This window comes from Nicotiana tomentosiformis, chromosome 1, assembly GCF_000390325.3.
Source record: "Nicotiana tomentosiformis chromosome 1, ASM39032v3, whole genome shotgun sequence".
Classification (NCBI taxonomy): Eukaryota; Viridiplantae; Streptophyta; class Magnoliopsida; order Solanales; family Solanaceae; genus Nicotiana; species Nicotiana tomentosiformis.
In genome coordinates, this window is record NC_090812.1 from 53,141,631 (window position 1) to 53,154,162 (window position 12,532).

At 42.2% G+C, this 12,532-nt stretch overlaps 2 protein-coding genes across 2 annotated transcripts; both read right to left on the reverse strand.

Annotated features, from left to right (window-relative positions):
- Positions 1-3,774: 3,774 nt before the first annotated feature.
- Positions 3,775-4,350, reverse strand: LOC108948822 (uncharacterized). Its single transcript, XM_070198186.1, has one exon. The coding sequence runs from the start codon at positions 4,348-4,350 to the stop codon at positions 3,775-3,777; it is 576 nt and encodes a 191-aa protein (XP_070054287.1).
- Positions 4,351-4,806: 456 nt separating this feature from the next.
- LOC138906503 (uncharacterized) lies at positions 4,807-6,036 on the reverse strand. Its single transcript, XM_070195442.1, has 2 exons — positions 5,839-6,036; positions 4,807-5,595 (listed from the first exon to the last, which is right to left on the reverse strand). The coding sequence occupies exons 1-2, from the start codon at positions 6,034-6,036 to the stop codon at positions 4,807-4,809; spliced, it is 987 nt and encodes a 328-aa protein (XP_070051543.1).
- Between the last annotated feature and the right edge of the window lie 6,496 nt (positions 6,037-12,532).

A 12,532-nucleotide genomic window follows, 5' to 3' on the forward strand; every position in this document is an offset into this window, starting at 1 on the left:
CCCTAGTTTTTAGGTAAACTCCACAAAATCGGTAGAAAATAAAGGCAAAGAGTCACATATTGTATAAAATGAACATAGACATGAATATTATTCATAAAACACAGAATCAAACCAGATTTGGTTCAAATAAAAAGGATCTGAAACCCTAATTTAGGGCAAGTAAAAATAATCGACAGAAATAGACAGATTCATACATAATAAGGCGAATATAGACGAGATAGTACTTAAAATTAAAGCTTGAACCAATTTCGGTTCAAATCAAAGAGAATCTGTAAACCCCAACCTTAGGGTTAAGTATGAATTAGCAAGATACGAATAAATCGGACTCACACGGTGCAAAATAACGTGTTTGGACTCAATATCATCCAGATTCAAAAGATGAAAATTAAATAGGACAGAATCAGAGTAAGAGTACTTGCCATGTCTAGGCAAGTACTAGGTAATACCGTAGAGAATCACCCAATAATGGAAATATATTGAAATGGTAAGTGAATAGGAAGAAAATCCTATTAGAAGCGGGATTAGGATAAGAGTTTTTGTGAGGCGGCGGGCTAGGGTCCTTCAGAGGGGAGAGAGTTGAGAGGCGGCGGGTTTGGAGGAATAGAGTTAGGGTTTGAGGACGAGTGATACAATGAAAAAGGGGAGGCGTTTGTGAGCCGTTGATCATTTTTGATCAACGGCTGGGATTTGAGCAGGGGTTGGGTCGGGTTAATTAAATGGCTATGGGTACTGGGCTAATGAATTTGGGCTTGGGATAATTGGGCTATGTTTGAGTAGTTAGGTCCGAAATTAGTTATGAAATTAGGGCCAAATTTTAAATACCTAATTTTAATAAATAAATAATTTATAAAAATAATAGATAAATAAAAGAAATATCATTTGGGCATGAAAATGATTAAAAACAATTATTTAACATTATAAAAATATAAAAATTTATTTTTTATATAAATAATGTAATTATATGTACATATGGGCTATTATTGCAAAATATGCAATTTAGCCCTGAATAAATGCAAATGTAATTATAAGAAATACACTAAAGATATTTAAAACCTTATATGGGTATAAATTATAAGTTTAGATGACTAAATAATCATAAAAAATAATTTGTAGAGTAATTATTGGATATTTATATAATAAAATACAGAAATAAATTGATTTAAAGTCAATTATGAAAAATACTTGTGTATGATTGTAAATCAAATGATGATGCATATACACTATTTTGAAGAGGTATATATATATATATATATATATATATATATATATATATATATATATATATATATATATATATATATATATATAAGGGAAACATCAGGTATCAACAACTGTCCCTCTTTACCCGGGAAGGATGAAAGAGTTGTCGGGTAAAGAAATGATGCCCAATTTTGACCGAATAGGGTATTTTGAAAAATATAGGCCGCACCCTGATCTCTGATCTGCCTACATATCCATGGTTATACAGGAATCAGGCCATGTGTAGTTTTGGATCCGACGGTGGAATAAACCGATGGAATTGTTATAAGAACGGATTGAATATTCTGGATATGACAGGTTGAGAATGGTTACGGATATTTGAGTGGGCATCAGGTGAGAATAAGTAACGGATGGTGGTCGGTTGCGTTTGAAATAATTGAAGGATATGAACCTTGAATGGAAACTGGAGCGAAGATTGCTCCCGTTAAGAGAACGGTTACTTCCTGAATCACCTTCAAATTCAAAATACGATGCATGCATATAGATTATCGCATAAATTTAAACATGATGCAAATTTCCTATGGACCATGGAGATCGTCTTTGGACGGTGAGGATGATGTCCTTAGACCGTGATGTCCCGGGCCATGAATTGTGAGATAGGGGATTCGCATGCCATGAAATTATGTTCTCGGGATATGTAGATGGTGCCTCCGAACTATGATGTGCAATATTGAGAGATCCTCAGGCCATGGCACGGTGTCTTCCGGCTATGAGGATGATGCCTTCGGACTATGACGCCTTCGAAAAATTTGGCTATGCTTCTGCCCATGAGATGCAAAGACATGATGCTTGAGATGAAACAAGACAGAGCTTAGTCTTGTGTAGAACCGAGGGCAGAGCTTAGCCCCGAGAGAAGAGAATAATGCAAGGTTTTGAACAGTGCAACATTTGTGGCTATGCAAGGAGAGATAATGCTTAGTCTTGTGCAAGATTGGAGATAATCTTGTGCAAGATTAGAGACAATGCTTAGTCTCATGCAGGATTGGAGACAATGCTTAGTCTCGTGCGCTGGGAATGCAGAGCTTAGCCTTATGCAATTGAGGAGGCAGGGCGTAGCCTCATGCAAGATGGGAGACAATGCTTAATCTTGTGCGAGCATGGCAGTGCTTAGCCTTATGCAATTGAGGAGGCAAGGCTTAGCCTCATGCAAAGATGGAGACAATGCTTAGTCTCATACAAATGGAAGGCAATGCTTAGCCTTATGCAGTTGAGGGGGCAGGGCTTAGCCTCATGCAAGATTTGAGACAATGCTTAGTCTCATGCAAATGGAAGGCAATGATTAACCTTATGCAGTTGAGGAGGCAGGGCTTAGCCTCGTGCAGGATGGAGACAGTGCTTAGTCTCATGCAAATGGAAGGCAATGCTTAGCCTTATGCAGTTGAGGAGGCATGGCTTAGCCTCATACAGGATAGAGACAATGCTTAGTCTCATACAAATAGAAGGCAATGCTTAGCCTTATGCAGTTGAGGAGGCAGGGCTTAGCCTCATGCAAGATTTGAGACAATGCTTAGTCTCATGCAAATGGAAGGCAATGCTTAGCCTTATGCAATTGAGGAGGCAGGGCTTAGCCTCATGCAAGATTTGAGACAATGCTTAGTCTCATGCAATAGCAAGGCAGAGCTTAGCCTTATGCAATCGAGGAGGAACGGCTTAGCCTCATGCAAGATTTGAGACAATGCTTAGTCTCATGCAATGGGAAGGCAGATCTTAGCCTTATGCAATTGAGGAGGTATGGCTTAGCCTCATGCAAGATTTGAGACAATGCTTAGTCTCATGCAATGGGAAGGCAGAGCTTAGCCTTATGCAATTGAGGAGGCAGGGCTTAGCCTCATGCAATATTTGAGACATCGCTTAGTCTCATGCAGTGAATAAATAATAAGTGATAGCAGAGTATTTCTTAGCTGTGGATGAGTTCGGTAGCTTTGTTGTTATGAAGACACCGATTCCAAGGTGCACACGTACTGGCGACTATCTCTTGTTCCTGCATTCAAAGAAAAATCGTGAGTTTTGCGAGGGAGGTTGGTTTGTGCCTTTGTCTGCTCCGCTCCGCGTTGGAATCCTGTTCGAGCTACCATGGGTAGCATCAGGCTAAAAATAAAGTTTTCAAAATATATGCATGCATAGTTATTCAAAACATAGTAATGTGTCATTTAAAAATTGATCAGATGAACCAATAACTGCGACATTGTTAGAGATATTGCGACCTTATTTCCATATAATTTTGAGGGTCCTCCTCAAAATTCTGCCCCAGTTACCTAGACGAATCTCTGGCTGTTCCGCATACAGTGCCGTTGGCTGAACTTGCTTCGAAATTTTGAGGGTCCTCCTCAAAATTCTGCCCCAGTTTCCGATTATGGGAAAAATAGAAATTTTATTGTATTGTGACCAAACCCACAGTACGTATCCCCTCTTAAACGGGAATCTGGTCAAGCGTAGTTCAATTACATCATATGAAGAAATGCAAAAAGCTTAGACATAGTATCTTTTGACTGCTTCTGAATTGATAGGCTTTGGCTAAATTTCTCCATCCATCTCTGCGAGTATGAGTGATCCTCCTGTTAGTACCCTGTGAACCATATAAGGCCCTTGCCAGTTGGGTGAGAATTTTCCTTTGGCTTCATCTTGATGTGGAAAGATACGTTTCAGCACCAGTTGCCCTGGAGTGAACTGTCTAGGTTTGACCCTTTTGTTGAAAGCTCGGGACATTCTGTTCAGATAAAGCTGACCATGACACACCGCATTCATTCTTTTCCCATCAATGAGAGCTAACTGCTCGTGGCAGCTTCTTATCCATTCCGCATCACTGAGCTCAACTTCTTGTATAATTCTCAAGGAAGGAATTTCTACCTCGACGGGGATGACGACTTCAGTACCATAGACCAATAGGTAAGGCGTTGCCCCGGTTGACGTGCGGACTGTGGTACGGTATCCCAATAAGGAAAATGGTAACTTCTCGTGCCACTGCTTGTGATTCTCTTCCATCTTCCTTAGTATCTTCTTAATGTTCTTGTTGGCGGCTTCCACAACTCCCTTCATTTGGGGTTGGTATGCTGTGGAGTTTTTGTGCTTGATCTTGAAGGTTTTGCACATAGCTTTCATTAGATCACTGTTGAGATTGGCGGCATTGTCAGTGATGATGGATTCTGGAACCCCGAATCGACAAATAATACGGTCCCTGACAAAATCTGCGACGACTTTCTTGGTTACAGCTTTGTAAGATGCAGCTTAAACCTACTTTGTGAAATAGTCGATGGCCACTAGAATGAACCTGTGCCCGTTTGAAGCGGTGGGCTCGATTGGTCTAATGACATCCATTCCCCAGGCAGCAAAATGCCAAGGTGTGCTGGTTGCATTAAGTTCATTTGGAGGTACCCATATCATATCTGCATGTATCTAGCACTGATGACATTTCTGGACATACCGGATGCAGTCCGTTTCCATAGTCATCCAAAAGTATCCGGCTCTGAGTATCTTCTTGGCTAGGATGAAACCATTCATATGTGGGCCGCAGGTTCCGGCGTGTATCTCTTCAAGCAGTTTAGAGGCTTATTTGGCGTCAACACACCGTAATAGCCCTAGATCTGGAGTTTTTCTATATAGAATTCCTCCACTCTGGAAGAAATGGTTAGATAACCTCCAAAATGTGCGTTTCTGGGTGCGGCTTGCATGCTCTGGATATTCTTCTTTTGTCAAATATTCCCTGATATCATGGAACCATGGATTCCCATCTGTTTCTTCTTTAACATGAGCACAGTAAGCCGGCTTATTATGGATTCTTACCGGAATGAGATCGATGAAGTTCTTGTCCGGGTGTTGTATCATGGAGGACAAAGTGGCCAATGCGTCTGCGAACTCATTCTGGATTCTCGGGACATGTCTAAACTCTATCTTCGTGAACCTCTTCATCATCTCTTGCACATGATATAGATATGGTAATATCTTGGTATTATTTGTAGCCCATTTTCCCCGCACCTGATGTACCGGCAGATCTGAATCGCCAATTACCAGTAATTCCTGGATATTCATGTCAACAGCCAAATTGATCCCCAATATGCAAGCCTCATATTTTGCCATATTATTGGTGCATGAAAATCTGAGTTTCGCGGATACCGGATAATGTTGACCTATTTCTGACACCAAAACGGCTCCAATACCCAATCCTTTGAAGTTTGCGGCTCCATCGAAAAATATTCTCCACCCGTCGTAGGCTTCAAATATATCTTCTCCTATGAATGATGCTTCTTCATTAGGAAAATATGTTTTTAGTGCTTCGTATTCTCCTCCTACAGGATTTTTTGCATGATGATCCGCTAATGCTTGTCCTTTAACCGCCTTCTGAGTCACATAGACAATGTCGAATTCACTCAACAACATCTGCTATTTTGCTAGCTTCCCTGTAGGCATGGTTTTCTGGAAGATGTACTTTAGAGGGTCCATCCTTGATATGAGATATGTGGTATAGGCACAGAACTAGTGCCTCAGTTTCTAGGCTATCTAGGTCAAAGCACAGCAGGTGTGTTCCAGCAAAGAATATCGTGCTTCGTAGGGTGTGAACTTCTTACTCAAATAGTATATTGCCTGTTCTTTCCTTCCCGTCTCGTCGTGTTGTCCCAAGACACAACCAAAAGCCCCATCTAGTATGGAAAGGTAGAGTAGCAATGGTCTACCAGGCTCTGGAGGGACTAGGACTGGTGGTGTGGACAAGTATTCTTTGATTTTGTCAAAAGCTTTTTGGCAATCTTCAGTCCAACTGGTTGCGGCATCCTTCTTCAGCATTTTGAAAATCGGCTCACATATCACAGTTGATTGTGCTATGAAGCGATTGGTATAGTTGAGACGTCCCAAAAATGCATCACGTCTTTCTTGTCCTTTGGAGGCGGCAAATCCTGGATAGTCTTGACCTTTGATGGGTCTAGCTCAATTCCTTGGCGGCTGACAATGAACCCTAATAACTTTCCTGCGGGGACCCCGAAGGCACATTTTGCGGGATTCAATTTCAAATTATACCTCCAAAGCCGATCGAAAAATTTCCTCAAGTTTGTTATGTGATTTGTACTTTTCTTGGATTTGATCATGACGTCATCCACATATACCTCTATCTCCTTATGTATCATGTAGTGCAAAATAGTTGTCATGGCCCTCATATAAGTGGCCCCAGCATTCTTCAGACCGAACGACATCATTTTATAGCAGTAGACCCCCCATGGTATGATAAAAGCCGTCTTTTTGGCATCCTCTTCATCCATCCAGATCTGATGATATCCCGCGAAGCAATCCACAAAGGATTGGAGTTCATGCTTGGTCAAATTGTCGATCAGTATTGTATGTTGGGTAACGGGAAATCATCTTTGGGACTTGCTCTGTTTAAATCTCGATAGTCGACACACACCCTGACCTTCCCATCTTTCTTCAGAACCGGCACGATGTTGGCCAACCAAGTTGGATATTCAACCACCCTGAGGACCTTAGCTTTGATTTGCTTGGTGACTTCTTCCTTGATTTTTAGACTCGTGTCTGGCTTGAACTTCCTGAGCTTCTGCTTTACTGGTGGACACATCGGATTGGTAGGCAACTTATGAGCTACTATGGATGTGCTCAACCCGGTCATATCGTCATACGACCATGCAAAAATATCTTCATACTCTTTCAGGAAATGAGTGTATTCTTCCTTCTCTGATGGTGATAAGTGAATGCTTATGCGAGTTTCTTTGACTGTTTCGGAATCTCCCAAGTTGACTATCTCAGTTTCGTCTAGATTGGACTTGGGCTTGTTCTCAAAATTCTCTACCTCTCTGACAATTTCCTCAGGTATCACATCTTCTTCTTTTATTTCTTCCGAGTCACTGTCCTTATGTTGCGTTGTCTCATTACATGTCACAGTCGTAAGTTCATCGGGGTAGGTAATAATAATGCTGTAGAAAAAAAACGTAAAGAATAATAATAAATACTAAAAACATCAATGCATTTAGATAAATCTTGAAAACGTCAAACAGGTGCGGCTCGATGACCCGAGCAATTATTTCAAAACAAAACAAGCTTAAAACAAAATGCTGAAAACGTCTTAAATGCTCATAAAAATTGCTTTTTTAAAAATAAATGATGCTAATTGCCAGGCTACCGAGGAACTCGATGGGCCCTTGATGGTGCAGCATTCCAGTTCTTGAGGACAACTCCCTTCTCCACGGTCTGAATAATGAGGCCTTCCTCATCTTCCTCCTCAACTATTGCACTAAAATCCATGTCTCCATCATCCAGAAATAGATTCCTTATACTGGCTAGAACTTCATCTTCTTCGGACTCCTACATCATGTCAGTTTGTTGAAATGACTGGCTTAAATGTGGTATTGGTTGCTCTAGAGGGTAATAAGGACCACGCCATGGTGGCGACCAATTCTGATACTCGTGCCAGGTGTATTCATACCCAAGCACAAAAGTTGTGCTGTGACGCTTTAGCTATATTGGTTTGGTGATCCCCTGGAGATTCTTGCCGAGACCTTTCCCAGGCTCATACCCTGCCCATGCCAATATGCCTTCTATCTTACTGCTTCACCATTTGTCCTTTTCAATTGCGTTGACGCGCTCTATGCGATGGTATGTTTCTCCACCCAACTTCCTTCTATTCTCGATGACCGGAACAATTTGACTGGTGTAAATGGGATTAATTCCGTCCCCATGGATGATCACTTCCTGTTGGTTCCACTCAAACTTCACGACCTGATGTAGAGTAGAAGCTACGGCCCCAGCGGCATGTATCCAAGGTCATCCCAACAATAGGTTGTAGGTAGCAGATATGTCCAACACTTAAAACTCAACATCAAACCAGGTTGGGCCCATCTATAGGCTGAGGTTGGTTTCCCCAATTGTGGCCCTTTGAGACCCATCAAATTCTTTCACATTCATACTTCCTGCTCATATCTCGTGCAGGCCTTTACCCAATCTTTTTAGAGTAGTTAGTGGACATATGTTAAGACTCGAACCCCCATCTATCAGGACTCTGGCAATGAACGTATCCTCAAATTGCACTGTGATATGCAGTGCCCTGTTGTGACTTAGTCCTTCTGGTGGTAGCTCATCTTCATGAAAAGTGATCTTATGGCTTTCCAACACTTGTCCTACCATACTGGCCATCTCTCCACTGGTAATGTTGTTGGGTACACAAGCCTCATTCAACACTTTAATCAACGCGTTCTTGTGTGCCTCAGAATTCTGCAGTAGTGATAGAATGGATATCTGAGCAGGGGTTTTGTTCAAATGATCAATCACAGAATACTCCCTTGCTTGCACCTTTCTCCAAAGATCATCCGGGCCGGTTTCAATGATGGGCTGCTTGGAAGGAGCTTCTTTACTTGTTCCCCCCAAATGCTCGGGCGTGTAAACCCTACCAGTTCTGGTCATACCTTGTGTTGCACCAGTTTCTTCCATTTTCCCCTTTCCTTTCCTTCTTGCTTCTAGAACATAATCTCATGGTATAGCTTTAGACTTATAAGACGGTGTAAGTGCTACCATCACGGTGAAGGGTGTTGTTACTTCAACCTCAAACGGCGTTGGTGCAGCTACCTCAACTTCAATTGGTGCCTGAGTTTGTACCATGATAGGTGTGGGAGTGACTGGAGATGTTTCAGGATTATCCCCTTCTCGAATGAGTCCCATTGACCCCTCCGAGTCCCATTCTTTATCGGTCTCTATCATGTTTACCCCTCCGCCCCTGTGATCCGGGAGAGGATTGTTACGGATATTGAGTGTGACCTCCTTTGCCTGTATAACTTTGGTGTCAATTAATGTCTGAATCTTATCCTTCAAAGTACGACACTCATCAATAGTATGACATTTCATGCCTGAGTGATAGGCACATGTCTTATTTGGATTGACCCATTTAGAGGAATTTTCCATGGCGACAGTGGGAATGGGAGTGATATAACCGGAAACCTTCAGTCTCTCGTACAATTGATCTACAGGTTCAATAATTGGGGTGTATTGTCTGTGTGGTCTGCGGTCGAAATTTGGTCTAGTTTTTTGGTAGTTTTGGTGGGCTGGTGGTGAGTGGTAGTATGCGGGTTGGGTGTTATAGGTATGGTAAGTGGTGGCAGATTGTTGGTATCTGGGAGGTGAAGGCTGATATGTGGGTGAAGGTGTTTGGTATGTGAGAGGAGACTTCAGACCTTGGGCTACCATCATGGCCCCTACTTCTTTCTTCTTGGATATACCTCCTGACTGCAAAGCTTTATTCGTAGCCTGTAATCCCTCAAAATTAGTTACCATTCCACTCTTGATCCCTTCTTTAATCCTTTCCCCCAATTTGATGATGTCGGATAATGTGTGATTCTCGATAACCATTAACCTTTCGTAGTATTGTGGATCCTGGTCCCGGACGAAGAACTTGTTCATCTGCTCTTCTTCCAATGTCGGCTTTACTTTCGCAGCTTCCGATCTCCATCGAGTAACATACTCGCAGAAAGTCTCTGTTGCCATGCTTACCCAATTAACATATGGCGCATTCTCCTATTAAACCTGAACCGATTCATGAAATCTGATGCCATGCTTACCCAATTAACCCATTTCTTTGGGTTCTGACTGATGTACCAAGACAGGGCATCTCCAGTGAGGCTTCTCATGGATAGATTCATGCGGATTGTTTCATCCCTTCCAACTCCTACGAGCTTGTCATAATATGTTCTCAAATGCACCTTCGGATCACCAGTTCCGTCGAACATTTCGAACTTGGGAGTTTTGTAACCATCTGGAAGTTCTACATCTGGCTGAATACATAAATCTTCATAATTCAAACCCTCAACACCATTGCCCCCTTCGACATTTTGAACCTTGCCGGTAAGTTTCTTGAGTTCCTCTGCCATGCTCTTGATGAGCAGGTCCTTCTCGGCGGATTCTGGGGGGTTTGTTGAGTGGGGTGAGGTAGAGTTTCTATGTATATGGGGTTACTTTGGTGGATACCGGAGATTTGGGTATAGTGATGATCATTGGTTAAGTTCTGGGGATCGGGGGTAGGTTGCGGTGTATTTTGAGGAGTATGGTAGGTAGTAGTTTGTGGATACTGAGTCAGAAGATTTTGGTATTGAGGAGGAGTTGGCACTAGTGGAGGGTTAGGATTTTGAGGAGGTGTGGCGTATTGATGAGGTGCAGGAGGATTTTGTGGATGTTGGTTTGGTGTGTTTTGAGGAGGTGCTGGGTTTTAGGCGTTCTGTTGGTTAATATTCGGGATGTTTAAGGTGAGGGAGAGGTTTGCCAAGTTGCGGACCTACTCAAGTTCCCCTTGCAATTCCAGTATTTTCTGCTCCAACCGTAGAACCAAATCATTCTGTGCCGGAGTACTCCGACCATCTGAAGTTTCAACATTTTCTGCATGCGCAGTGTTATCTTTCCTGACACCACTCATGTCATCCATCTTAGCTTTTCTCTTACTTTTAGGATCACTTGGAGGAGGAGAAGGTTAAGGGCCTCTAGATCTGCTATGATACGCTGATGATGCCAGTATGCATGAACCAACCTTAGGGGATGGGAATAATTAAAACAAAGAAAAGCAAAAATGTAAACAAGTCAGTAGGGGATTTTGGAAGGATATTTACAGTATTTAAACATGTATTGCGGAATTATAAATTCATGTCCTAATTTTGGGGACCTCATTGTGCCTGAGGTAGGCCTAGCGACACATAGATTTGGAGAAACTTGATGCCGATAACTGCCTCATTTCATTAATGTAATAAATAGATCAAACCTCTAAAATGACAATAATTAAAAGAGTTTCTAGTGGCATTTGCCTTATTACAATCAATTTCTAAAACGACTCTAGAAAAGCAAATAAACCACAATTCTATTCTATTTTGTTCCGAAGGGACCCTCTCCAAGCTTGGCTTTCTTGGCCCCATCGATCAAATTCCCCAGGTCGCGCATGTCCAGCAGCAGATACGCCCTTGCTAGGTGTCCTCCTTCGTTGCCCTCTGCATTCTGACAATCCACGATCCTTTTTCCTCATCTTCCCTACAAGTTCCATCAAACCCTTCTCTTAAGTACTCCAACCTCTATGTTGATTTTGTAGCAAATTCCCTCTATTCATTGATTGATTCCATGTCTTTCTTGTGTTGTTACAAATGTCTGGCTTCAGACTCAAGGATTCTCTTGCGCAACCTCTTGTATTTTACTTGTGCTTCAGCAGCATCGTCTATGACCCTGTTTTCTCGATCGATCCCTGGCTCGACTTCTCTTGCTATGTCATCATCCAACCATGATAGGTAGAAATACACATGACCGGCGTGATACCGATCTGGTTCGATGGTATCCTTTTCCACAATAATCTTTAGATGCCACATGTGTTGGGCCTCACACTTGAATGGAATGGCAACACCCTGAAAGTCTGCTTTGAAGGGAACCATCTTAGAAACTCGCGGTATGACTTATTTTCTCCCAGCCTGTCTTATGACCCTGATAGGAGCATAAGGATAGATACCCCTCAACCCGATCATCACTAAGTGAGGAACATCCCTGAACCTGATGATGAACTCGCTAGTTGGGAACCACTCGAACATCCAATGGACTTTGTCATCAATCAAATTGCTAAAGAAGTGTACCTAATCCACGGCATTTTCCGGTTGTGCAAACTTGTCTGGGATAAAAGTCATTCTTTTTGGATGGTGAAAGACTATGTGGTCATTCCATGGTCACTGCGGAAATTCCTGACAGAAATTCCTGACGGTACTGTCCTCTTTGAAAATTCTCCAACAACCATATTTGCAGTAACAAATTACAACCCTCAAAATATCTGAATCCCTTCTTACAATAGTCCAAAGCTCGGTATATCTCTGCTACGATCATTGGGACAATAGTGTAAGTCTGTCCCGCAATCCCTTCCATTAAGGTCTTGGTAACCATACAATAGTCCAAAGCTCGGTATATCTCTGCTACGATCATTGGGACAATAGTGTAAGTCTGTCCCGCAATCCCTTCCATTAAGGTCTTGGTAACCATAGCTAAACGAGTGTGAATCTTGTCTCTTTGAATTGGAAATACTATCATACCCAGAAAACAGACGATGAACACAAAAACCCGACGATGAGTCCAGCCCAGGGAAGTGATGGCAAACTCATCATGATAGATACAGTAGGATGTGTTGTGCCCATAACGCTCGTAGAGGAAGTCGAAAGGTATGTGGGACTTCTTCATGCAGACTAACTCGTCATTCTTTCTAAGACCCATCATTTTCAGAAATACCCTAGAAGTACGATTTTCCGGTACTAGTAGACCAGGGCTATCCCAGGGTAGC

Coding starts and splice junctions, on each gene's coding strand:
- LOC108948822 (XM_070198186.1), bottom strand. CDS start 4,350: ATGTGCAAAACCTTCAAGATCAAGCACAAAAACTCCACAGCATACCAA.
- LOC138906503 (XM_070195442.1), bottom strand. CDS start 6,036: ATGCTGAAGAAGGATGCCGCAACCAGTTGGACTGAAGATTGCCAAAAA. Junction 5,596..5,838: donor AGACGGGAAGGAAAGAACAG/GCAATATACTAT, acceptor TATGTGACTCAG/AAGGCGGTTAAAGGACAAGC.